General features: G+C 34.1%; 1 protein-coding gene across 20 annotated transcripts in view; it reads right to left on the reverse strand.

Moving 5' to 3' along the window:
* Positions 1-2,844: 2,844 nt before the first annotated feature.
* Positions 2,845-26,159, reverse strand: part of LOC131050727 (pre-mRNA-processing protein 40A) — a 44,408-nt gene continuing 21,093 nt past the window's right edge. For 4 of the 20 annotated variants that reach the window (XM_059214045.1, XM_057984974.2, XM_057984967.2 and 1 more), the window contains 19 exons: positions 25,219-25,320; positions 24,933-25,001; positions 24,751-24,828; positions 24,538-24,624; positions 24,375-24,409; positions 24,150-24,255; positions 23,054-23,134; positions 22,867-22,959; positions 22,729-22,782; positions 22,529-22,645; positions 22,280-22,378; positions 22,102-22,149; positions 21,935-22,027; positions 21,533-21,640; positions 21,307-21,371; positions 21,098-21,200; positions 4,750-5,115; positions 4,519-4,648; positions 2,845-4,047 (listed from right to left, as the gene is read on the reverse strand). In XM_059214045.1, coding sequence (XP_059070028.1) covers positions 4,040-4,047; positions 4,519-4,648; positions 4,750-5,115; positions 21,098-21,200; positions 21,307-21,371; positions 21,533-21,640; positions 21,935-22,027; positions 22,102-22,149; positions 22,280-22,378; positions 22,529-22,645; positions 22,729-22,782; positions 22,867-22,959; positions 23,054-23,134; positions 24,150-24,255; positions 24,375-24,409; positions 24,538-24,624; positions 24,751-24,828; positions 24,933-25,001; positions 25,219-25,320 — 1,842 coding nt within the window. In that variant the 3' untranslated portion in view covers positions 2,845-4,039. Of the gene's footprint in view, positions 4,048-4,251; positions 4,649-4,749; positions 5,116-21,097; positions 21,201-21,306; positions 21,372-21,532; positions 21,641-21,934; positions 22,028-22,101; positions 22,150-22,279; positions 22,379-22,528; positions 22,646-22,728; positions 22,783-22,866; positions 22,960-23,053; positions 23,135-24,149; positions 24,256-24,374; positions 24,410-24,537; positions 24,625-24,750; positions 24,829-24,932; positions 25,002-25,218; positions 25,321-26,159 lie in introns of those variants that run through there. The other 16 variants (XR_009107011.2, XR_009107008.2, XR_009107010.2 and 13 more) reach the window with 16 other exon arrangements.

Raw genomic sequence — 26,159 nt, forward strand, 5'->3', positions numbered from 1 at the left:
AGTTCATATCCTCTTATGAACATCTAATTAATCTTTTGGTCTTCCATAGTTGGCTTCTAATGTGGATGTGACATAAGTGGATTTCTTAGTGACTCGATCTTCCATGGCTGATATTGTAGTATATTTGCTCATAAAAAGCTTTTATTAGTCTCCAATAAGAGCTTGTAAGAGCAACATTTAATTTTGAAAAAAATTGTGTATGCTTTTGAATCAACATTTTGGATTCTCAAGATGTAATCACCTGTTGTTGATTCAAGCTCAACAGGTGATTCTCTTGAGCATGCCTTCGCAACAAAATCCTCTTGTATCACCCTATTACAAGCTAGGGTTGTCGTTGCACCAAAAGATCGACCTGTCAATGCTCGATACAACCACTAGATTTATAGAATCCACGGGAGGCTATTAAACCATGTCGTGAATCCCCACGAGGGACGTTGGCCCACTGCTAACAATCCCCCTCCCAACGACACTCGTCGCGGCTTGCGTGGTTCGAACTTATGACCAAGCTCTAATACCACTTGTTACAAGCTAGGGTTGTCGTTGCACCAAAAGATCTACCTGTCAATGCCCGATACAACAAGTAGACTTATAGAATCCACAAGAGGTTGTTAAACCATGTCATGAATCCCCGCGAGGGACGCTGGCCCACTACCAACACAGTCGTCCATGGCATCAGTGATATGGTCACCTGAACATTGATTACCTTGCTCAGCTTGTTCAAGAAGATTTAGTACATGCCCTACCTGAAATTCAAACTCAAAATCAACAAGTTTGTGAAGCTTGTCAACCTGGGAAGCAGCATAGGACACCGTTCAAAGATGGTGACTCATGGCGAGCATCTAAGGTACTACAGTTGGTCCACGTTGATATATGTGGTCCAATGAATACTCCTTTTGTTACTGGGTGAAGGTATTTCTTCCTTTTTGTTGATGATTACACTCGCAAGATGTGGGTGTACTTTCTTAGACAAAAATCAGGTGTGTTTCATGTATTTCAAAAATTTATGTGGGTGTACTTTCTTAGACAAAAATCAGGTGTGTTTCATGTATTTCAAAAATTTAAGAGCTTCGTAGAAAAAGAGTGGTTATTCTATTATTACTCTTAGGTCTGATAAAGGGGGGGAGTTTTGTTCTACTGCTTCCTCCACTTTCTGTGATACACATGGCATAAAACGTCAGTTAACCACACCATACACCCCTCAGCAAAACGGCATTGTAGAACGTCACAACCGCACCATCACAAAAATGGCTAGGTCTATACTGGAACACAGAAATGTTCCTAATAAGTATTGGGCAGAAGCAGTGTTAAATGCACTCTATCTCCTTAATAGGTCTCCCACTCATGTTGTTAAAGGGAAGACTCCTGAGGAAGCATGGACTGGTCGCAAACCCAAGATCAGCCATCTATAAGTTTTTGGCTTGCTTGCATGTTTGGATTCCAAATACCAAGCAGATACCAAGCACTCTAAGTTGGATTCCAAGAGTCAAAAGCTTATGTTTACATAATACAGTGACAATCATAAGGCCTACCGACCGATTGGTTTAATGGTCAAATATGTAAAATAATGTAAATATTGTATTTTTAGATTCTTTCTAATATCAAGTGTTTCTTATTTAGAAACATCGATCTAGTGTAACATTATTTAATGATCAGTTAATCATTTGTAAATAATCAACTTAATTTTACAATTGCATGTAAATGAATTAGTACCCACGTAGTTCAATTTCAAGATATGAATTAGTACCCTACCAGCACCTTCCATATCGAAAACATAAATGAACCAATTTATAAATTGATTGCTGACAAATAGAGCACCACCCATCAATATCGTGAATAATAGTTTAATGATAGTATTGCTACAGAACCCTTGTAGTGTTCAACGACTTACTTTTTCCAATTATTGTATTAAAATCTATGTGAAAATAAAGGCTCGAGGAATAAGAATGGATTCATAAGTGTGGCAAATTTATGATGAAACATACCAGATCATTCTATCTACTTCACAATTAAGTGGAAGTTTAGTAAACATGCATATATATATATATATATATAGGTTTTTAAAGCTCGTCTATCAAAACGTGCAAAATATATATATATGCCTTTTGAGTTATTTGAATTGTTTTAAACTGTTCAAAACTAATGTGTTAGCATGCCAGATTGTTTATATTACACTTTTAAGTGGATATTTTAAAACCCTAGTCAGAAACAATGAAATTTAATTGTTTTTAAATCATAGCATTCCCATCGGTTGTCATGCATATCTGGGATGGGGCATTGCTTCCACAACTCTATGTTTCTCAGGCTGTACTGTATTTTTCTTGATTCTGGTGCAGTGGAAATTAGTTTTGGAAGACTTAAGCAGACTGGCAATAATGTTATTCTACTTTTTGTACGGTTGGTCTTAAGCCGAATCTAGGTAATGATAGTATTCTACACTGTGTACGGTTAGTTTCACATTTATCAATTGAATGGGTCGTTGTTCTAGTTAATGCTTTTAAAAAAAATCAGTGCTCTGATTACTAGGAGCTGCATGCGTAATGGTAGAATATATATCAGAGCTTCATGCCAAACCCCTAGAAAAGTTATAACCAATGTTTTAGTTTTTGTTTAAAAAATCACCTTTCTTTAATATAATATTCCAATGACATGATTTTAAGTTTTTGCGCAGAAAATCACCCTCTTTAAGCTAATATTCTAATTTCTATCAAATAAATTAATGTATTTTGTCAGACGGTGCAGACTACAGTGATGATGTTGATGATTTTGAATGCCCTTCAAATCAATGGTCTGTCCTATAAACAAGTCCCATTTTGAAATATTCTTAATTTGTGTTATAATCATCAATCAAAGAATACTGAAATTCTATTCAATTCTAGGAAGCATAACCAGTAGAAAATTTCTACTGTCACAGTTGTACATCAGTGCAAAAGTTATAACCTTCAGATGTGCTATATTCCAACGGTCCCAGGCTTGCCATGAAATGTAAGCTTTTAATTCCCAGGTTCACCAGAAGCCACACACTAACTCTAGAGCTGCACTGGCAGCTCCATGATCTGAAACATACCTCACTTGGTTCTACATAACATTAATGTCAACCTCATTGATATTTGGATCCACAAAATGTCTAAGAGAATATAAGCCAAATTTTGGGCACAGAAAAGCAATGCTTAGAAATTGTGTATAACCAACTTAATGCCACTAAATACCTTCTTGAACTCATTCCCTACCATTTTCATCTTTGGGGATACTTCAGGAATCCAATCCTGGATAGTATTACTTGGATTTGTAAAAATTAAATTAGTAAATACGGCTAATTGTTGTAATGTCAGTAATTACTACAACAATCATGAGAAAACATATTTATACATATAAATCCAAACTAACAAATTTGTACATAGAAAATTGATAACAAAATTGAAATATGATACCATCAGTCAACCGCCAATGAAAATAATACAACAGAAATAATATATAAGTTGTTTTCGAGAAATAGTTAGTATAGCAGATGAGTTATTGTAGTTTCTATGCTAATGACATGCTTACCTGAACTCAGGTGAGAACTGATAATGTAGGCATCTCTAAATAACGCGAGTTTGCTCCATTGATTTCTAGCTCGTACTCAAATGTTGTCTCGTCCCTATTTTGACAGGGCTGCTTTATGATGAATTAAGTTCTACTAGTATTAACACTCAAAAAGGACAAATCTCAATCCAATATAAATACAGGGATAAGAAACTGAATAGTTGCATTAAATAAAGATGCAAATCCATACTATAAAATAACATGTACACAAAAATCTCTTTAATGTTCTAAATACAAATGTAATAGTAATAGCATAAAATATATATTTTTCTGTTAGAATTTTGCATTGAACAGACAATTTAGAAGATACATAATCCTTTTATCATCTAACTGATTTTGATAGATGATCAATCTCAACATAACTCATTCCACAACATAATTAAACCAGCCAACAAGTAGATTGCAGCCAACTTACCAAATACAGAATATAACATATCGTATAATCCCACGTAACAATTCAGGCACCTGATCAATAGTAGATACAACAGTCAAAAATATTGGGAGAACACCCCCTTCATTTAAAAGTTTATTTTATGAACCGAAATGTGTTAGGTTACTGTGCAATGAACTGAAGATACACAACTCAGAACTATTAAATATATTTGATCGAGGGAAAAAAACAAGAAACAAACCACATAAATGAATACTGATAATATAAGTGAGGCACCATTGAGGAAAAGGGGGAACAGCATGATATTGCAAAAAGCTTTATAATTACCATTAACAGATTTCTAAGACGCATTCTTGTTTCACAAAGAGGTGCATACTTGAGCACATGTCAGTTAGAAGTCTAAATTAAAATTAACCAAAAATAGATATCAAAATGACCTAAGTATTAAATAGCTCTTTTTATCACTAAAAACTTCCTAAGGGTGAAATGAAAAAGAGACCCAAAACTAGATAACAGACATGAGGATTTCAAGATAGAGGCCTAACGAATTTCACCATCCTCTCCGACTTCTCCATCCTCAAGCTCCTCTAATGCACCATTCTTACGTGATCCATCCCGATCTCTCCGATGACGCTTATGCCTAGTTTCACTATCTGATCCAGATTCGTATCCATGCTGATAAAGTTTTTCACAATAGAGAAACAAATCAGCAAACTGCATCAATGTTTTCTATAATTAGTAAAATCTCAGTAAAATGTGCTAAGACAATAACTCACCTTTCGAGAAGACTTCTTTCTGTCACTAGTGTGCTTACGAGATTTTTTGGACTCTTCTCTCTCTTCTTTTCCAGAGCTGACATCCTCAGTAGTACTTGCATGGCGTTTCTTATGTTTCCTGTCCTTTTCCTTTTCTCTTTCTTTGTCCTTTTTCCGCTCCTCCTTCTGTGCATGACTGCTTACCACATCAACAATATCACTTGCAGAATCTCTGTCCTTTCTAGACCTATCCTTGCCCTTCTCACGGTCGCGTTCTTTATCCTTCTCTCTTTTTTCCCGTTCTTTTTCCTCTCTCTTTTCCCTCTCTTTTTCCTTTCTTTTCTCCCTCTCCTTTTCTTTCTCCTCCTTCTCTTTCTCTTTTTTTGCCTGGAAAACAAATATAAATCATCTTCAATAAATTGAATTTCCCAGAACTACATTGCAGAATAAAAACAATTAATACATTTAACAATACAATCAGTTTTGCCACAAGATTTGGTGACCAGCAACCATGCCTTGTAAAACAATTTCACCGAACAAAGATGTAATTGCTTGTGCTATTTACACCTATGGTCTAGTTGGCAGCGTGTGTGAAATACCATCTGCCCTATTAGGAAATTGTATTTTCTCTACCTCGTGAGTTAATTGTCTGAGAGGTCTACATTCACAAATCAGTTTCGCACATTGTAGCAGACCCTTGCAATTGTCAAATCATTACCTTTACTCAGCATGTTAGCATGTTTTTTCAATTGCAGGAGCAACTGAATGCATTGGAGGTTATTGGCAAAAAAATAAGTTTATACAGCTAAGCAACCTGACAAGGTCGAAGTGTCTCACGTATGATACAGGAATCAAAAGTGAGCTAAGCCATTGGTCAGTAGTAACAAAAAAAGCTGCACAGAGAGAGTGATTTGTGCAGCTCAATTAAGTTGGTGTTCTTTTATCTGAGTTGCAGAATCCAACACCCCATCCAGTCTGGTGACCGTGACACATCTCTATGTTCCAGATATGGGTAAGGTGTTGAAGGCATTTATGGCAGCATCCAAATGGGTCCATATTAAGGTTGTATTGGATATAGTCAGATATATTATATGAGCTGTCTCTAGGATATTTATAGCTTAAAACATTAATAAATTCAAGAAAGCAATGAGAAATCATAACCAAAAGTTACAGATTTTTTAAAATATAACAAAAAGTCGGATGATAATTTGTGCAGATTTGCAAATAAATTTTTCATTTGAATTCAATGTTTGTGGCCTTTCACATTGCAACTCCTCTGCAAAATTCTCATTTTCCTTTACACACAACCTGCCATCCTTTATTTATATTCTACCTGCAAATCTTTGTCCATGTCTGGAATTTTTTGTTCAATGCAGGACCATAACCCACCTTATCCATGTATTGTGAATGGAAAACAAATTATCTAATTTTAACATTCAATTTACAATTCAAACATAGAAGTTTATACTGTTAGCTATAAAATAGTCTAATATAAAGAGTGCAAAAATAAAAATGAACATCAAAAATATCAAAAATTTAGTATTAGCTGGTATCTTTACATTATTTATTAGATACTATTTAATAAATAGTATCTAATAATATATATTATTAAAATACAGGATTAAAAACTTGTTTAATATGTGCTTTTCCATTTTGTAATTCAAAATTGCATTTAGTGATTAGTCCTTATTTTAAAACTTAGCATACATAATTGTTTTATAACATATAAATTTATTATATTTTAAGGTATTTATAGTCTTGGTTTTTTAATTGGATAATTTAACTTTTATTTATATTACTAAAATACAGGATTAAAAACTTGTTTAATATGTGCTTTTCCATTTTGTAATTCAAAATTGTGTTTAGTGATTAGTCCTTATTTTAAAACTTAGCATACATAATTGTTTTATAAGATATAAATTTATTATATTTTAAGGTATTTATAGTCTTGATTTTTTAATTGGATAATTTAACTTTAATTTTTTATAAATACAACTAAATTTTGAGCTAATAAATTCAAAAATTAAAATTAACCTCAATTTATAATTTTATTTTTTTTATTTTTCCAGAGTTGACACATCGCTCTCCTCTCCTCTGGCAGTCATGCCACAATACCAGGCATGGTAAATGCATGATACAGCCTGCAGCTTGGGTACCATGCCAGCCCGTACCCAGAATGAGAACAAGTTGTTTGACACATCAGATACATTTGGATGCGGTAATCTAGTCATATGTGCTGTATCCAAGTAAATGTTTTAAGAATAAATATATAAAAACCTTAACACATTAAAACACAAACCTATTTTATTTTTGTATAAATATAGTCACAAGCAGACATGTAAAACATGAAGTGGGCAGAGGTGGAGCAGATGCTGAGTGAAAAATGCAGAGGTTGAGAACCATTAACTGACAAATGTGTTTAAATGATTTTATTGATTGGCACCTCTCTCACACTTAGTTTGTTGTACTTCGTTGGCTTTTCTTAAAACCTATGCTCTCATCTTTGTTTACCAGCACACTCAATTTTATTCATTTTAACTCATTTTAGACCCAGAGAGAGCTTGTCAATCTGCACAATTTATAGAAAAGACATCTTAAGGCTTGTTAATCACAGCAACCAGCTTGCTCTAGGCTATGTCTACAAATAGAAGCAACAATATTTTTCTGTGTCCTCGCTATCCTCCCCACTGCATCTGGTTTTTGTTGCTGTCTGATTTCCCAACCCTTCTGCTCGTCTCTGCATAAAATACAACCAACTCTTTTTATCATGTCTGATTTTTTCATTTTTACTGATTTTCCAAGTTTAGATTTCATTGACTTTTATTCTTGATTTCAGTTGGATCTAATATTAATTTCTCACATAAAAATTGAAACTTTAATTTAACCAAAAGTTTGTAGCTCAATTATTTGAGCACAATTAGTGAGTGTGATGATGTGTTCCTTAAGCATGCCATCCACCAAGGTCCAAACCCCTGAAGGTGCAATAAATAAGTGATGAGGTTGAGATTGTGCCCTGGGTGAGTTTGGCAGAGCGGATACCCCTCCATCCTTAGCTCTCAACCAAAGAGGCCCCAGCTTATATTCCTGCTGTCAATAGCAATGGGTCGCATAAAATTCATCTGATGATGTTTAGAAGCCTCAAACAAAAACTTTTAGCCTCACCATAGATGTGAAACTTACCGCATATTGGCAAAATCATTAACTTAGATTCCTGCTGCCAAACTAGTGGGTTGCATAATATTGATTTGAGGATGGTTAGAAACTTTGATTTAGTCTAACCATAGATGTGAAACTCAGTACTCACAAAACTTGCATGTCAGAAACTGCGGCAAGTAACTTGCGAAAAAACTTGCCCCCAGTTTTTTCATTAACAAGCAGTGATTTTCCCATATAAACTTATCAAATCAGTTTAAAACCAATTTCTTGCCCAAAGTTAAAAAAGTTATTTTAATATTAGCATTTTTCAGACACGATTGGTGACAACTATGGTGACTTAGGACATGCAAATGAAAGCAACTTCAGCTATGTAAATACTGAGATTTTCTTTGCCTTTATTTGCTCAGCCCTTGCAGATAAGTGTTACTGGAAAATCCAGAAATCTCATAGTTTAAAATTTTGAAATTACATGCAATCCGGAAGTCAAAAGATGACTAATTAGTGTCACGGAATCTCAAATATTAGATTGAATGCCAAACAAAAATAAAATTTTATCACACAGCCATCCAATTACTATCGAGTCATCTGTTAGCAGTGGGCCAGCGTCCCTCGCAGGGATTCGCGAGATGGTTTAACAGCCTCTTGTGGATTCTATAAGTCTAGTGGTTGTATCAGGCATTGACAGGTCGATCTTTTGGTGCAACGGTTGGTGCAACGGTAACCCTAGCTTGTAACAAGTGGTATCAAAGCTTGGTCACACGTTCGAATCACGCAGGCCACGGCAAGTAATGCTGGGAGGGGGATTGTTGGCAGTGGGCCAGCGTCACTCGCAGGGATTCGCGACATGCTTTAACAGCCTCCTGTGGATTCTATATGTCTAGTGGTTGTATCTGGCATGGACAGGTCGATCTTTTGGTGCAACGGCAACCCTAGCTTGTAACATTATCAATAATCATCATGTTTAAAAATTACAATAAAGCTTTTCATAACTGACAACCAACAAAACTTTCTGCTTGCTTCTCATTTATGAATTCCAAAGCTTTGCAGTTTGCCAAATCACTTTATAAGTGCCAACTTAAAACTTTATATGAGAGAAATTTTCACAAAATGATCAAGTAATATATTTTACACTGAACAAATTATATATTTTAAATAATGACAATTATTAATAACTTTTATTGATATTGAAACTTGAAGTTCATATGTATTAAGAAGTTGAACTTGTATTGTGGTCTATGATATGTATTAAACTTAAATTTTTATTTATATATGATGGAAATTAGAAACATACAAATTTAGTGATGTGTCATTTTGAAGAATATTTTTTTAAATTTATGTGTTTTCAAGAGTATGATAAACTTGCTGAATTATTACCGAGTTTTCCCCCATGTTTTATTAAAAAATGCGCTTGCCAAGTAATTGCCTAGTCCAAGTATTTCAGCTGTGTAACAATTTTAATATGTTTTATTTTTATTTTTATTTTTTTTGTTTTAATTTTTTAATTTAACTTTAAGTTTAATTGTCTTTTATTATTATATTACATTTCTTTTCTTATTAATATTTTTATTATTAATTATATATTTTACATACTGGGCTTCTTAAAATCTAATCTTGGCACTAGCTTACAAAATTGAGCAAGCTTTTACCCCAATGATTCTAAATGCTCCGTGCACCCCATCAATTCCTCTTTCTCCAAACTGTATATAATGCATCTGACATTTGCTCTTTGGTTATTTTGTTTTGGCGTCTAGATTTTGTGTGCATATAGTGGGATGCATGTGATACTCTCCAATTTAGATCTAACAATCTTATTTTGTTTATATTTTTTTCCTTATCTTTGTGGATATATATGTTCATAGATAGATGTCATTATCAATGTGTTGACATTCTGGATGTTTATGTAGTATATTTTGAGACACATGTTATGCTATCAATAATACGATTATCATAGTGCTTTATTCCATTGGTATCTTTATATGTATCAGGATTATGGATGTGATTATTAAATGATCTCATTATTCTGCATTTTAAGTGATAATTGTATTTCCATGTTTGGATGAAATGATTATATGATTATGTGATGTTGTATCCTCTTGGCTGATTTTTCATTGCTTCAGCTATTATATATAGCGAGCAGGTACAGTTGACGTCTGAATTGAGAGTAGCAATGAAGAAGTCCGATTGTGTTGTGGGTAAACCAAATATCACACACACATTATGCAATGTTGTACCCTGTTGGGTGATTTTGCATTGCTTCAGCTATTATATCTATGGAACGGGTACAGTTGACATCTGAATTGAGTGTAGCAATTAAGTCTGATTATATTTCTCACACACACACATGAAGGAGGAATTAGAAATAAAAGGGGCATAAGAGAGTAGGAAGCAAATTGATTAAAGAAGAGCGGCAGTACATAAGATGGCAGATTTCCAGGGAATTATCACACAAGTGTTGCCAAAAAACTCTGTTTCACTCAGCGGGAAGAATAATTAGTTCTTGGTTGGAAAAATTTCTGGCCGCTTGTGCACTTGGGATGAGAGAATTCGAACTACAAAGGAAAACAATGTGATTGATCTTCATTCAAACTACTCTCCAGTTTAGAGTCATTTTGAAGGAAACTAGTATTTTATGAGCTCCAAACATATGGCAATTCACATCATTATCTTTCATTTCTATGTTTCCTCATCCCAAGTGTGTCAAGCCCACACGGTTGCTTGCATATAGCTTCAACTGTTGAATGGTTTCCTTGCATTAGTATTGAGTTATACTGAAATTATTCATTTTATGCCATTGTAACTTAAAAGAAAGTAAGAAATGTGAAATTTACCATGGTAGAACTGGTGGCTGCTTGTTTATCTTCCTGTGTAATGCTCAAATGGATATTAGTAGAGTGGGGAACCTAGGATTGAGGTATAAGTGTAGGAAGGACTGGTACTAGGTGTTGTCCCAAATCCAGAAGTGATTCTAAGGCTACAAGTATAAAGTTGTTGACTAAGTGATATCTTAAAAATAATCCTGTGGGATTAAAATGAACCAAGGGCACTTGTATAGGTTTGGATGACTAGTCACACGCCACTGTCGGAGCAGAGTGATGGATGTTAATCGACAGCATACTTAGAGGCATTGCATAAGCTTGATATGATCAATCTAAGACATGCCACACCCCAACGTAGGGTGGTGAATGTCACTTGGGTACTCCCACTCACCTTGTAAGTCATACATACTCAAGCCCACAAAGCCAACAACAAGAATAAAGTTGTTAACTAAGTGATAACTAAAGAAATTCATGGCGGATAAATAAAAAGAACCAAGAGATCAGTTAATATCATACCTAGAACAATTTTCTGGGTTTGGATGACTAGCCACATGCCACTCTGAGGGCAGAGAGGTGGATATCAACCAACGACGTACTTAGAGGCCTTGTGATGCAGGAGCATCGACAATAAGGTTACAAGTGCAAGACGAGGATGAAGAAACACAAAGACCAGAGAACCGAGACAGAAGATGTGAAGACAAAGGACCGAGGACCACGTGACAAAGATGACAATTACAAATATTTGTGTGAGAGAATATTTCATATATTTAATGATCAATCATTATGATGAAAAAATGTAGTAACATAGACTAATTCTAGAAGTCCATGTAGGAATGAGAGATGGAGAGAATTGAGTGGAAATAGGGATGAAGATTGTAGAGGGATTATGGAGAGATTATAGGCGATTATTAGGGAGATATTGTAGAAATGTGAGGAAATAGAACTAATTTTCAATTATAACATATTCATTATGGTCGCCTCATATTATATAAAGGGACCATTTGTACAATATAGGGAGGTACGGGAGGATAATTTAAATAAATATAATTTCCCCAAAAGGGGGGATATTGTAATATGCTCTCGATCCCTTGCTTCAAATTTTATGTGTGTCAATATAATTTCCCCTAAAGGGGGGGTATTGTAATATGCTCTCGATCCCTTGCTTCAAATTTTATGTGTGTCTTACTCAGCAGCATTTCAGATTCCATCACCTTGCATAAGTTTGATATAACCAATCAAAGACATGCCATGCCCAATGTAGGGTGGTGGATGTCGCTTGCGTATTCTCACTCAACTTGTAAGGCATACATACTCAAGCCCACAAAGCCAACCCTTTATGTTATTACCACTATAAGTTATATTTAGTGTGAAACCATCTCTAGGCCATGTATGTGATTGGATGAGACCTTGGTTGTTCATGTGCTTATGCATGTTTTGTACACACAATGTATAATGTGTGTAAGCCTAACTCCCTTGTTTGTTGTGAGTGTGTTTGTTGCCCATGTGACCATCTCTTAGCATGATAGTGGGGACTAGCAAATCCATCGAAGCAACAATGGACCGCACATAAGGTGCAAGAAGGCCTCATTTCTCGTTTGTTGTCGATGCACTGTATCAAGTTGTAACATGTATAATTAAGGACGTTTCAGTACTCTTGTAACTATAACTTTAATTTGACACCTCTTGTGTGGAAAGAATGTAAACTGCCCACATAAGTGATGCTGGTGTGTCTATTACTTTTACCACATAGTTGAATTGGAGTCAAGCATGCATGTTCTTAAATATGATTTTCATCATTGTTGCCAAGTCTAGAAAATTAATTTTGTACTTCTTCTATCACTACTATGACTATAAAAGAATGAACTCGATGCATGTTTTTAAAGTTGGGTTGAATAATCTAGAAATAAATTATTTGTCATTTCCTTCTCAGAGTATCTAAGTTGGCTCTTTCAAGGTACCCAACTCCAACACTAACCTCCTCTAGGTATCAAAGTTGGACCAACTCAAATATTGTTTCACTCAAGCAATTAGAGTGGGGCCAACTCTACTACCATCTTGGCATTGTTGATGTAATAGCTGCGAGAGATTTCTTTCTCCTTTAAATCGAAATTAATAATAAATATCAAATGAAAGATATAAGGCCAACTCAAGGAGGAGTTACTATTTAAACATATAATAATTTATCAATGCCGACTCGAGGAGTAATGATAATTTAAAATAATAATAATTATATTTATTTATATTAAGGCCGACTCATGGGAAAGTCGCCTCATTTCCTTTTGTAAAGTCGTCACACCAAGTTATGTATATATACTCATGCCAATCTCCTTCATTTGGTATCCAATTCGAATTCTTTAGCAGCAAGTTCGTACCTTAGCAGCAGATCTTCATTTGTTAGCAGCAGATCTTCATTTGATAGCAGCAGATCTATACATTCAAGGAGGAGAACAATTATCTTCAACAGATTGTCATCTTGCTGCTTCAGATCAATTATAATCAAGGAGAACTAATATCATTTACAGATTTGCATCTAGAGAGGAGTTATCATCTTTGCATCAATCGGCCTTGTGATTGGCCAAGTTGTAAAGCAGATTTTCTGCCTCATTCAATATAATATATGTGATATACTATTGGCTGGGTTTTTCTCCCTCAAGGAGGAGGGGTTTTCCCAGGGTAAACTGCTGTGTTAATTGTCTATTGTGTTGTGTATTTCTGCTTATTTCAATTCTGATCCTAAAACTAACAGGCATATCAAAGCTAAGCCAACTCTGATACCCTTGCTTAGTAAGTCTTCTGCATGTGCCACCTTGCTTGGTGCAGTGATGATGTTATTTTGTGCGTGGAAGAGTGTCATTGTGATTGGCACTACACTAGTTGTGCACATAAGTGTGCAACGCGACATGTCTATGGGAAAGAAAAAAGGAGGATAAGCATTTAACTAGTTAGCATGGTTTCAAAATTATTTTAAAAAATGACAAATCAACAATCTTTTGAGATGATAAACATCTTTTTGACAAACCTCTCAAAAAATTCCATGAACTTCACTCTTTGATAAAAATTCTTAAGAATTCTTGGGGGATAATAATCACTGATTGTTAAAAAGAGGCTATTGAGGAAAGATGGCAATCACAAAAGTGGAAAGAGGGTATCATGTAAGAAGGACGATGATCTTTTGTAGTGAAATCAATATAGCACAACCATCTACTCTATGTAGAAAGGACATGGTAAACTTTTTCCTTCTGGGAATCCCTCTACATTTGTTTGATAGAAGATTTGTCACTCAACTGCTTGATCAAACGCAACTTTTTTCTTTGGCTTTCACACCCTTCTCATGTCCTCGCATAGGAGAGTCTCCAAAAAAGAGGCTTTTATTGTCCTAAGATTTTTTTGCTTTAGTCCCAAGGAAGATTGCTCTCACTTGACTTTGCACTACAATTTTGTGAGCTAGGAAAGCTTTTTAGATAACTTTAATCTGAAGTGGGTATTCCAAACTCCCTATAAGGATAGTTTGATTGCTTCGCAATTTCTTATAACTCCTAATCTCCTTCAAGGATTGTGGAACATAGAAATATTAGGATTTTTAATACCAAGAAGATTTACTATAGAGAACATCGAGGAGGAAATTGTAGTTGCATGCACTCAATGCATTATTTCTTTCAATATTTCTAAATCCAAAGAGTCTAGTCCCTCAACGATTTGTATTATGCAGAATCGGCCTAAAATTATTAAAAAACTAACATGTAACATTGTTGGCCTCCAAAGAGTAGGTGGGCCAAGATAATGCATTAAAAAGTATCTTGAGTTTGTTGAGGGCTGGTGCACCCATTAAAATTCAAAATGGTACAACTATGTCATCAGGTGCTCACTTTACTAGCATTAGTTCAGATAATATAGTTGAAGCTAAAAGTCTAAGCTTGGGGCTACAATTGGGAATTAAAAAGTCTTTCATTATCAATGATTTGATCAATGGTAAAATCACTCATTAGAGAATTTGAAGCAATATCAAAGAAGCTAAAAGATTAATGGATTAGTGTGATTGTATCCTACTAAAGCATTGCAAGCAAGAGGGCAATAAAGCTACTGATTAAGTTACTAATCAATCTCTACATGATTATTTACACAACTTTGTGTTGACTAATCAAGCTTTTCTTGAAGATGACAACTCTCCCTTTCAAGGTATTATCTTAGACAACAAAAAATCAAGTAACTTCCTTTAGAGTAAATAGGTTGGCTAGGTTTACCCAAGGTAACAACCTCTTTCTTGATTATGTTTCTATTGTCCTTATAGGATATTGAAGTGCACAAGGTACGAGCAAACATCTATGTTTTTCTACTTTTGTATGCATATAGTTGTATTCTAGGTCACAAGGTTCGAATTCGGATTCGAATTTGACAGCCAAGAAATTCGGATGAAATTCGACAAGGGAAAAATTTGAAGAAAAAAAAATCGGATAAAAATCACCTTATATAATTTTGTTTATTTTTAAATATATGTATACTTCTAATAAATTATCAAAATAGCTTAACATTGCTAAAATAGATTTGAAGTCATTATAAAAAGATGGCACATTCATAAAATATAAACCATAAGAAACATAGTTATTTCAATAATGCTAGTGATCATATATGATATGCCTAATACAATGTACAGCGGAATCCCTTTTGAACCTGCAGAAGGAAGTGCAATTGACACCTGCATTCTCTAAGAATTTTTTTACTAGGTGATAGTTCAATGTGGGTTTGCATGTTATCATTTTCTGTCTGGCCTTTATATAGCCACAGCCGGGGACCATGTTGAATTGAATCTTAGCGTGCAGGAAACCACCCTCTTATTCTAGGAACTTGCCATTTCTTTTATATACAAAAGTGTAAATGTATTGGATTACTTTATTTCATATGTAAAAGTTATTCTGCCATCTGCCCACTTTTTAGTAGATTTTTTTTATGGCCGAATTTCAACAATTTTTTTATAAAAGTTAGAAATTCGATTAAATTTGAACCTCATCCATTAAAATTGTCGTATTTTGTGACTTAAGTTGTATTTATGTTGTTTCACAATTGCATGTGTGCATGTTTTTGCTTTCTCATGCATAAAAGTGTTGCATTTTGCTTGTATGCATGCATATGGCCACATTTGTAATGCCCCCTTCTCACATGTAAGCGAATTTGGGGCCATTAGCCTATTTCCCTTTTTCCCATAAGCTAATTGGCATCAAAAAAAGAAATAGGCAAATTAAATAATCAAGTTGTCAAAAGTAATGATCTTTATATTTTTAAATTTATAGCATATTTAATTATTTAAAAAGTGAAAAGTGACTACAAGTTGTGCAAGGAGGAGGCATTAGGCTCATGGAGGAAAAAGGTGAACACTTTACACAATTTCAAATAATTTCAAAATATTAAATGGAATATGAAACCAAAAAGGAAAATTAATATTTTGTTCACCAAGAAAGTTATAAAAGGAAAAGATGAGAAGAGAAAAGGGTTGCCATTTTTCATATCTACTTTTACTCTTAGGGATTTTTGAGTATTTTATTCTTGAAGTCAAAAACTCTCAAAAATAAGGACACAAACTTTTGAGCTTGATTTGATGGTTTCATCTAGAAATCACAACAGCGCTTGCAAGTGAAGTATTCTCAAGTTAAAGATGGTTACCTTTAATGTATTTTGATGTGTTTTGGAATTGTTAAAAATTACGTTGCTATTGACTGAATTAAAAGAAGTTCGTGAATGTTGGTGAAGGGCCTACCTTTTCTTGCAGCTGTTGGCCGTATATTCCAGGCAAGGTTGTACCTTTTCAAGTAGGCTGTACACTTCCTATTTCATTCCTAGAGCATGTTAGAGGGATTCATTTGCCAATTATTCTTGCCCTTGCTGCTACATACTGTCCATACAGATCAGGGGGTCATTATTGGAGGGGCCATACTCCCTAGTTGCTGGATGTAGAAGTCCAAAAGCAGGCTAGTGAAAGAAGAAGGTAAAGCACTGTCCTTTTGTTTGTTTTTGGGGCTATTTGGTGGCGCCCAGCTTAGGTGAATATAGAAGAATCATTTTGGAAGTGTAATTTAAGATTTTTGCATGACTATTTGTGTTTCGTACACTTACATCACTGATGTCCCAGCAGCTAGGTCTTTGTTTCAAACCTGTATAAGTCACAATATATCTATCAATCTGATATAAGAAACTTCTCAGCGTGTTTATGAGTGGTAACAGCAGTTTGGTGTGCCAGCTTCAGTAAACTTTCAGTTTAGGATAGCTGTATCAACATTTTGGGGTGTCAGCTGAGTAATCGAGTATGTAACAGACCTGAATAAAAAATGTTATCAGCAGTATAGAGAGTCTTAAGACAGGATCAGCATTCTATATCATCATCATAAGGTATTCTGCAGTTGGTTCATGCTTAAATTGAATTTGCCTTATAATGGGTTGTTACAGCCCAAGTTGCATAATCAGATTCGGGATTGGGTACGTGGGTACGGTATGCCAGTACGGCAAAAAACATTTGGAATTTTGGGTGCGTTTTGGGTACATCCGCACAAAAAAATATTATATATATATATATATATATATATATATATATAAAGTTTTATTATATTAAATTTATTTCTTAACATATAAAAATAATAATAAATATTGAAAAAATCATAGCACGATAGGAATACCATATCAAATAGGATAAAACTACTTTTCTAATATAGATATCATTCAACACGACATTCATATATACATATAACCAATTTAAAAATAATTAATATAATTTAATACAAATAATATATATTATATTTTTCACAAATATTTTATATGCCACTATATTAAGTATAGTAATAATTAATAAGATTAATGATTGTTTAAAAAAGTATTAAATTTAATAATATTCACATTAAATTAAAAATGATATTTTAAATAAACTTGTCTAAACATTTTATTTTGATTAAATAAAATTCCAATTAATTAAAAGCAATCTAAATAGAATCTCCCATGACGCTAGTAATCGTAAAGGGAATGTTACTTCAAAATATAAATTTCGAATAAATTAAAAAGGACATATGAAATAAATTTAGATGGCTAATGTTATTATTCCAAAGTTCATATCGAAAAAGTTGTGCAAATATTTTCGTCTGATTATGTGTGAAGTATCATAAAAAGGATTAAATTAAAAAAAAAATTGAGTGTTGCCCAGTTCACCGAAAGTCCCACTTCTCTTCCGTCACTCAGAACTCCTGTAACGGACTAGAAAGTCTCGCTTCTTCCTCTTGAGACAGATTTCCGAAGAGGCCTGAGGCGACAATGTTCAAGGAGATTATTAAACCCTTCAAATATCGAGTTTGCAATTGAAACGCTAAAAAAACAGGGTTCTTAAACCTTATTTTGTTACACGAATCGTTCGGATTCAACATGTAAAACTAAAAGACAATTAGAGCAAATAAAATCCGAACCCTAGTCGAATCCCTAGGAGATTCAAACCAGAATCCGATTCCAAAACGTTTCGTACCCGTAATTGGCATGTAAATGCCACGATTCGGTAACCTAGGTTACAGCAGTTTGAGATTGTTATCAGAACTTGATCAGTTTATATCAGCAGTTTACTTCCTCCCTCAGATTTAATTTATAATGCATTTTATTAATGTCTTGTAAACCCCAGATAGTAGTACCATTGGAATCTTCACTTATATGTCTTGTAAACCCCAGATAGTAGTACCATTGGAATATTTATAGCATTTTACAATCAGCCCGTTTCGCATAAACAAGCTGGCATTATTGATCAATTTCATCTTAGTCAAACTTAGAAATTCTGCCAGTGGATTTGCATTGCTTACATACAATGAGCCAAAGAGGTGTTGATAGGCTGGATTTGCCACTTGCATGTCATATTACACAGTCCACCAAAGAGGTGTGCCGCCTGCTTGTTTTGGTCGGCTTGCCACCATTTCATGTGTAACTGCATTCATTAAATATTTTTGTGGTTGTAGACCCGTATGCTCTCACCTTTCCCACTCCGAGATCTGGGTGATCAAAAAGTGTTTAATACATTTGCATTGCATCCCTAGCATTGCAAAAATCGAAAAAAAGGGGTAGGTTGCTACAATATTGCAACCTTCTTTGAAGAGCATGCATGCCTCTAGAAATTACTACATGCAAGGCAAAAAGCTAACAATTTAGGAAAGCTATCTTCGTTTTAAACATGCTTTGTATGACCATTATTCATGGATGTGAACATTTTATCTTATATAGTTGGTTAAGAAGGTAGTTACCTACTCCACATGATTGGCTTTTGCCACATCTCTTCTAATCTTGGGACTTGTTCCCTATTTTTATTATAGAAGTTTATTTTCTTTAAGAAAATAAATTTCATATTTATTATTACATTTTTACTTGATTGTTCATATTTTTACAAGATCTTATTGTATTTTAAATAAAAATCATTATTAATTAAGTTATTCAACTTTATTTTCAAATCATCATTATATCAATAGTTTTAATATTGTGAGAAGATTGGCATTTTTATTTATTTTCTCCAATGCCAGTGAAGGGAATATCAAGTGGCTCAACGTAACACTAGATTGTATTGTAGACCTATGTCCCCATTGTCAAATAATTCAAGGTGGTGAAGGTTATAAATGAGCATGTCACGAGTGCCTTAAGGTGCATAAAGGTTCATAAAACAAGGTTTGTGGCCACCTTTGCTACAAAACAAGGACAAGGTGGCTTGTGTGTCTTGTAGCCACCTTTGCTACAAAACAAGGTCGAGGTGGCTTCTACGTCTTGTGGCCGCCTTTGCATCCACATCCATTCACATCTACAAGAGACGAGTAAAGCAATTAAGACTCTTTTGAAAAAAAAAAATTAATTTGCAAGGTTGAGAGGGAATAGACCAAACATATTGTTTATTGCTTGTATCTGAATGGGATTGCATTTAATGTGGTGTGCTCTTCGTGTTGACAAGAGATGGTTAGATAAATCAGTAAGGCACCAAAAAGATACAAATGTCTAGACTATGAGACGCTTCATACTATCATTTTGGCTAAAGAATGAAACATTATTGACAAATGATTCGAACTTCACTATGTATCTCGAAAATTTATAGCATTTGTGATGGATAGAAGGATTATAGAAATAAACCATTGATAAATGTGATTGCAATGAGCCCAAAAGGGAAAATGTTCAGAAAAGTAGTTGAATGGAAAGCTAATGAGAGCAATACGCTAATTACTTCTGTGAAGTTCAGATCCAAGCCTCAACCTGTTTTTCCCTTCTCTCCAACGCTCTGTTCAGGTAAGTTCAATTTTAAACTATATTATTATTGTTTTTATTTAGTATAGTTTTTATGATTTTATCTTTATAGAGTTTGCTTTGAATCTGATTCGATTTATTTAGTTTGATTTTATAAGTCAGATTCGAATTTAATCTGATACTGTATTCGAAATATATATTATTTATTTAGATTTTCCCCTAAATTTAACATAATAGTTTTGTTTCGATTTTAGTAGTTTCCCCTAAGGCTTTGCAGTGTATAGTGCGATTTTAAATTTCAATAGTTTAAATTTTAGTTTTATATAGTTTTCATGAATAGGATTTATATTAAAATTTAAACTTCTAAAATCTAAGTTAAATTTATATTTTTTTCTCGATTGATTAGGGTTAGGTGGTGAATCAACTATAGTTACTCTGGATCCGGATTAAATGCAACCACTTGGTGAACTGGCATGGGATCCCCCTGGCATGAGATCTCCAATGAATGGGACTGGAAATGGATGAGGCTATGGCTATCAAAATGCCCTACTAACAGTTGTTGATGCCGCCTTATTTATATTTAGTTCTTTTATTTATATAAATGTTTTATATTTATTTTTTTATTTATACAATTGTTTATATTTATTTAGTTCTATAATATTTAGTTTTTTATTTATATAATTGTTTCAGTAGTCACCATTACTTCGATATCGGATATATAATTTTGGTGAAATTAAATAATAGTTATAAATAATATTTTTTTATTAATATATTGCTTTTACAGTAACGAAAATCTTCTTTAATAACTTAAAAATTGTGTTAAAACTTAAATATATGTGTATGTGTTTTTTACGAGAGTCGTATCCTGTCATATCCATATGAGAGGTCTTAAAAATGGCCATATCCGTATCTGATGCTGTATCCATTTCCGTGCAAGGCTAGTTTGCAACAATTTAACTTGTAATAGCTAGTTTGCAAAACTAGTTAATTAGCAAGCAGTTAATACAACACTCATCCAAATATTCTTTCAGGCGGTCTTTTCAACAACATGATGGAATGCTGATGTCTGAAAGATTTGATCAATTTGATCTTAACAAATTTAGACATGAAAGAGGAAATGATAAACAAAGGAAAGAAAAGTAACAAGTTTGTTTATTGTTAAATACCTTTTCTTCATCTCGTTTGCGTTCCTTTTCCTTAACCTTTTCTTGAAGGTGTGCAACATACTCATCAAATAACTCCCGACGGAAGCTTTCATCACTAATTGCCCTGAATATTCACATCCAAGGTATATTTATATAATTATAGTGGAAGGCACATAATAACTGCCTTCTATTACTTGCAATAGATTAATTATTATTAGTTACTCTTTTACCTGTACTCTTGGGCATCTTCAAGCAAAGGTATGCAATCCTCCCATTTTGAGGAAGCAACGATTTCCTGAAATTATAATCAATCCATCCAAGAAGTAAATAGAAATTCAGTAATAAGGATTTTTTATGTACAGCACAATATGAAGATGTACTTCAGATGTAAGAAAAGGTAAAGGGAGAAGAGAAAATGTTTGCAAGGATATTTTTTTCAAAAGTAAGAATTCAAACCTTCACAGAATAAAGCAAATCTGTGAAATCGTCTGCCAGCCTTTGCCTCTTTTTTGCTTCTTTCTCTTCCTTTTCCCTTGTCCGTTCAAGCACTTCTTCAAACACAAGCTGTAAGGGAGACGCAAGATACCAACCAGACCAAAAAAATTATATATCTGAAAATAACTTGCATTACTTTTCTACAAATGAGAGCAGAATGTTGTGGATTTGCAATAGTGATTATTGCCAGCACAAATCAGTTACAACATACTACAGCTTATACAGTTAGCATCTGGTATGAGCGTAACAACATGTGACAGAGCATAACACCAATTTCGCATCGTTCAGATTAAATCCCAAATAGTTTTCTTGTAAAGATTATGTAGCTGATACCAAAAATCTAGATATGGAACTAAAACAAACCTTGAGATTTGTTTCCGATGCAGCAGCCAAATCATATACTTCACCAATGGAGGCTTTGAACTTGTCAAGAGTCCATGTTGATGTTACTGTGAACTGCAATCATCACATCAAATGGATTACAATATATTTAACATTCGATGGAAAATCTCAAAGGAAGAAAGACACACCTTTCCTGCCTTCAAAGCATCTTTTATATTTGCTTTGTCCTCCTGGTACTGTCAACCATACATCAGATTCAAAGTCGGAAACATGCATTGCATTGATTAACAATGATTCACAAACCTGATAGTAAAAGCACAATTAACTTCTGCAATAAAATCATTGTGTAATTTCTAAATTCCATACCTGCTTTTCCATCTCTTCTGCAACATCTTCAAACAAATCCTTGGGCGTCGAACCAGATGTGTTTGAGGCCACAGCTAGATAAGCAGGATGGTCCTTGACCTACAATGAAACAGATCAAAGGTCTTACATAGAAGCACATAATCTTAGAATGAACGCAAATAGAACTCCACTGAAAGTAACGCTAAAAAAAAACTTTAAAATTTCACACAAGTATTCAAAAAAAAGAAAGAAAAGCCACACAATTAATACCTTGGCACAGTAATCACGCCAGTGTGTCTTTGCTGCAAGCAGGCCACTGGCCTTATGGTCCTCCATTAACCTTCGAAATTCATCCCGATTTTTACGTTCCTTTCGACGCAATTGTTCCTGCAGTAAACAAATTCAAGTCATTCAAATGTGCAAACGTAAGACAGTAAAAACTATGGAAGCACTACTCTCATTCCAGGCACCTTTTGAATCTTTCGTTCTTCTTCTTCTTCCTTCTCCAAATCACGTATATACTCCTGCCATATCAAAAACCTATATTAATGGCTAAAATAACAAAACAAAATAACTCAAAAAATGATGCAGATGGAATTCAATGTCACCTGGAAAATCTCCAACCGGTCAATTTTATCCAGTCTTGAGCATCTCTCATCATCCTCCAGCCTATCTTGAACTTTTCTCCATTGAGTATTTGCCTAAAAATTAGACATCAAACCATCAATCATTCTAATAACTCTTAAAATGTAACAGCATTACAAAAGATTTTGAGAAAAAATTTGAGGTGTGCACCTTTATGAAATCGCAAGACTCCAAAAAGGCCCTATACTCAATAATATTCTTTTTTCGCTCCTCACGTGCCTTCTCCCGTTCCTGAATTCCTCACAAAATGTTATGTTTTATAATAAACTATACATACATAAAATCTCTGCATAGAGAGGTGATATTATGGTAGAATAGTCTTATACTAGCATACTGTGGTTCAGTTTTTTTAATTTTGCAGATTAAAGACTTTGAACAAAGTAGTTCTTCTATATTGATAAATAAATCAAGGAAAAATTCAAAAAAAAGGAACAAGAAACAGCCTTTGTATGTAGTAGGAGCTAAAAGAGCCTGTTCTTTTGTGAATACCATCCAGGTTTCTCCGTATCTAACATTTTAAGGTACCTCTGGCCAGATCTGATGCGATTCTCATTAATGATCAAATCTTAAAATTTACTTAACATGCCTCTTACCAACCATGTTTTAACTTTTTCATTTTTTAGTCAAAAGTAACTAGCTATTGCTGGGAATCCTAAACGAAATATTTTGGCCCATGATTTCTACAGTTAACTGAGCTGTGTCTGACCCAAAATTTTATCTGTCTCAATTTCCTGTACTTGCACCATCCTGACTAATTTTGACATGAGATAATTGAAGGTGTAACCCAACTGGTTGGGCCTATTTCACTCACAAGCTTTGCCACAATTTCAACACCAACAGAGTCGATAACACAAGGGTTTGCATACAAAAATCAGGCAAGCCAAGTGCCATAGTTTATCCCTTCCACAATTCAATCATCTTCAGAGGCACAAACACCGATATGCTATGAATTGGCATCTATGCTACTTCAAAATGTTATCTACTCAAAATGAAAATATCAATGTAAAAAGCATTGAGTTTGATCACAACCTGCTGCCACTAACCAAATCACTAATAATGCTGCTTGAACAAGAAAATAGCCAAGACCAATTGTTCACAGCTAAATATAGACATCTTAACCAATTAATGAGGCCAATTAGGTTCAATGGAAACATACATACATCCTACGGGTTCTATAACATGCCATTAACATGAGAAATACTCAATAATACAAAGACATTTCATCATAATTCAAAGCAGGCCACACCTTTCTCTCCAACTCAAGTAGATAGCCCTCAAAGAGCTCCTCTCTATCTCTTCCTCGGTCTACTGCATGAAACCTTGCATCACTCTCAAATATAGTGACAGCCTTGCTGCTCATTGCAAGTTAAAAGTATTAGTTTAACAAATCACCACTTATGCCACAACTACCGTGAACTCCAGCTATAAAAGTTTCCCAAAACATACTAGAACGTTAAACAAATGAACCAACCTCCATCGTGTTGCCGATGTCAGTTCCTTACTCTCCTGCAAAATATGTGCAGATATCAAGCCAATATTCAATTGCATTTTCAATTTTTTGTTGAATTTTACTGATTCAGTTCTCAAAATCAATAATTAGGTTTATTTTATGTAAAATATGGTAAAAAAGTTACCTCCAACATAATGATAAAATCTTCCCGAGCTCTTTTTTGCCGTATACGTCGTTCTTCAGCCTCATGCTTCTTACGCTGGGCCAAATACTAATACATTGATGAATAAAAATTACATTAGCATTGGCATTCCATCCCTCAATAAATTTGCGTTAAATGTTATTTTGTTTATGGAAAATTAAATTGAATTTCTGAAGCAGCAAACCGCAGTCTTACTTCATTGAACGCTTGTTTTCGCTCCCCAAGGGTTTTGAGAGCTCCATATCGCTTATCATTGATGATTATCCGCATAGCCTGTAAAGTATATTTTCATTTTTCCCTTGCTTTAGAAATAAATAAAAGAAAAAATAATAATTAAATAAAAAGAAAATATGCAAATTAGGACATTTCTATACAACCTGCTCCCACGTCCAATCAGATTCAACATGGGCAGACTCAAGAAGTTCCTTAAAAGCATTCTTTGCCTCCTGGAAAAAGAATAAACATTATCAGCTTATGGGCCATGCGGTAAGCCCGTAATGATGAAAACAGAAACACAATGACCGAAACAAATTTCAGATCCACCTATTCGCAGTGATGGAGTGAATTTACATTACAAGCAGAAATCACCTGGCCATACACTAATCCATATATCTAGCAAATTGCTCACATATAAAAATGGCTGTCAAATATAATATCACATACTGTTTTGTTTGCATAAGTCAAAGGCTCCTCATCAACAGCTTTTTCTTCTGATAAAGGAGTTACATTAACCTTTCCGGTTACTGCCGTCGCCTTTTTAGCCTCCTACATTTCACATCAAATATAGTTTCTAACATTAAAAAGGAACAGATAAGCAACCACACAATCTAATTAAGACAGTCCTTTTTACACAAAATCAATCACTGCATTGTACAGTGTACAAATTACAAACGGAAGAGTGTGAATTCCATTAAAAAAAAGTTGCTTGCCAACATGCATTAAAGATTCTTAGCTGCCTATTCAAGGCAGTCACTGCAAAGTTTTGCCAACAACATGTGGCAAGGAAAATGTCGGTGGAGATAACTTTTACAACTTGAACAAAGAAGCCACTCAGCCTAAATATTGTTTACTAAAATAATGGTAATCAACTTGAAGACCGAAGACTAGTGATCAACTGTAGGATTTGTAAAGCGAAGACCAAAGACTAGTGATCAAGTATAGGATTTGTAAAGCCATCCACAACATTCATAACAAAGTAGCATTATCCTAAATTTCGGCCTGGTTTCCTAGCTAAGACACATTATCCTAATTTTTGACCCTAATTAATCACTGCAGAATCAAGTCTTTATGAAAATTAAATTTTTAATGACAGCTATACACAATTTCATTGTAGTTGTTAGCACAATCATACCTTATAGTTAAATCATACCTTATTAATTTCAAACCTAATTAATCACAGTGCAGATTAATTCTTAAAAATTTGGCGCAATCAGTCTATGAGACAGTATAGCTCTGTTACAATAATAAAACCAATTCTTTTCCGATAAGACTAACTTAGCAATAAAGGTACGCTATATACATTGATAAATTATATAATTTTTTTGTTTTTGCTCGGTTATAATTTATATTTTATTGATAATAATTAAAAGTCTTACATCATCATC

This window comes from Cryptomeria japonica, chromosome 11, assembly GCF_030272615.1.
Source record: "Cryptomeria japonica chromosome 11, Sugi_1.0, whole genome shotgun sequence".
Classification (NCBI taxonomy): Eukaryota; Viridiplantae; Streptophyta; class Pinopsida; order Cupressales; family Cupressaceae; genus Cryptomeria; species Cryptomeria japonica.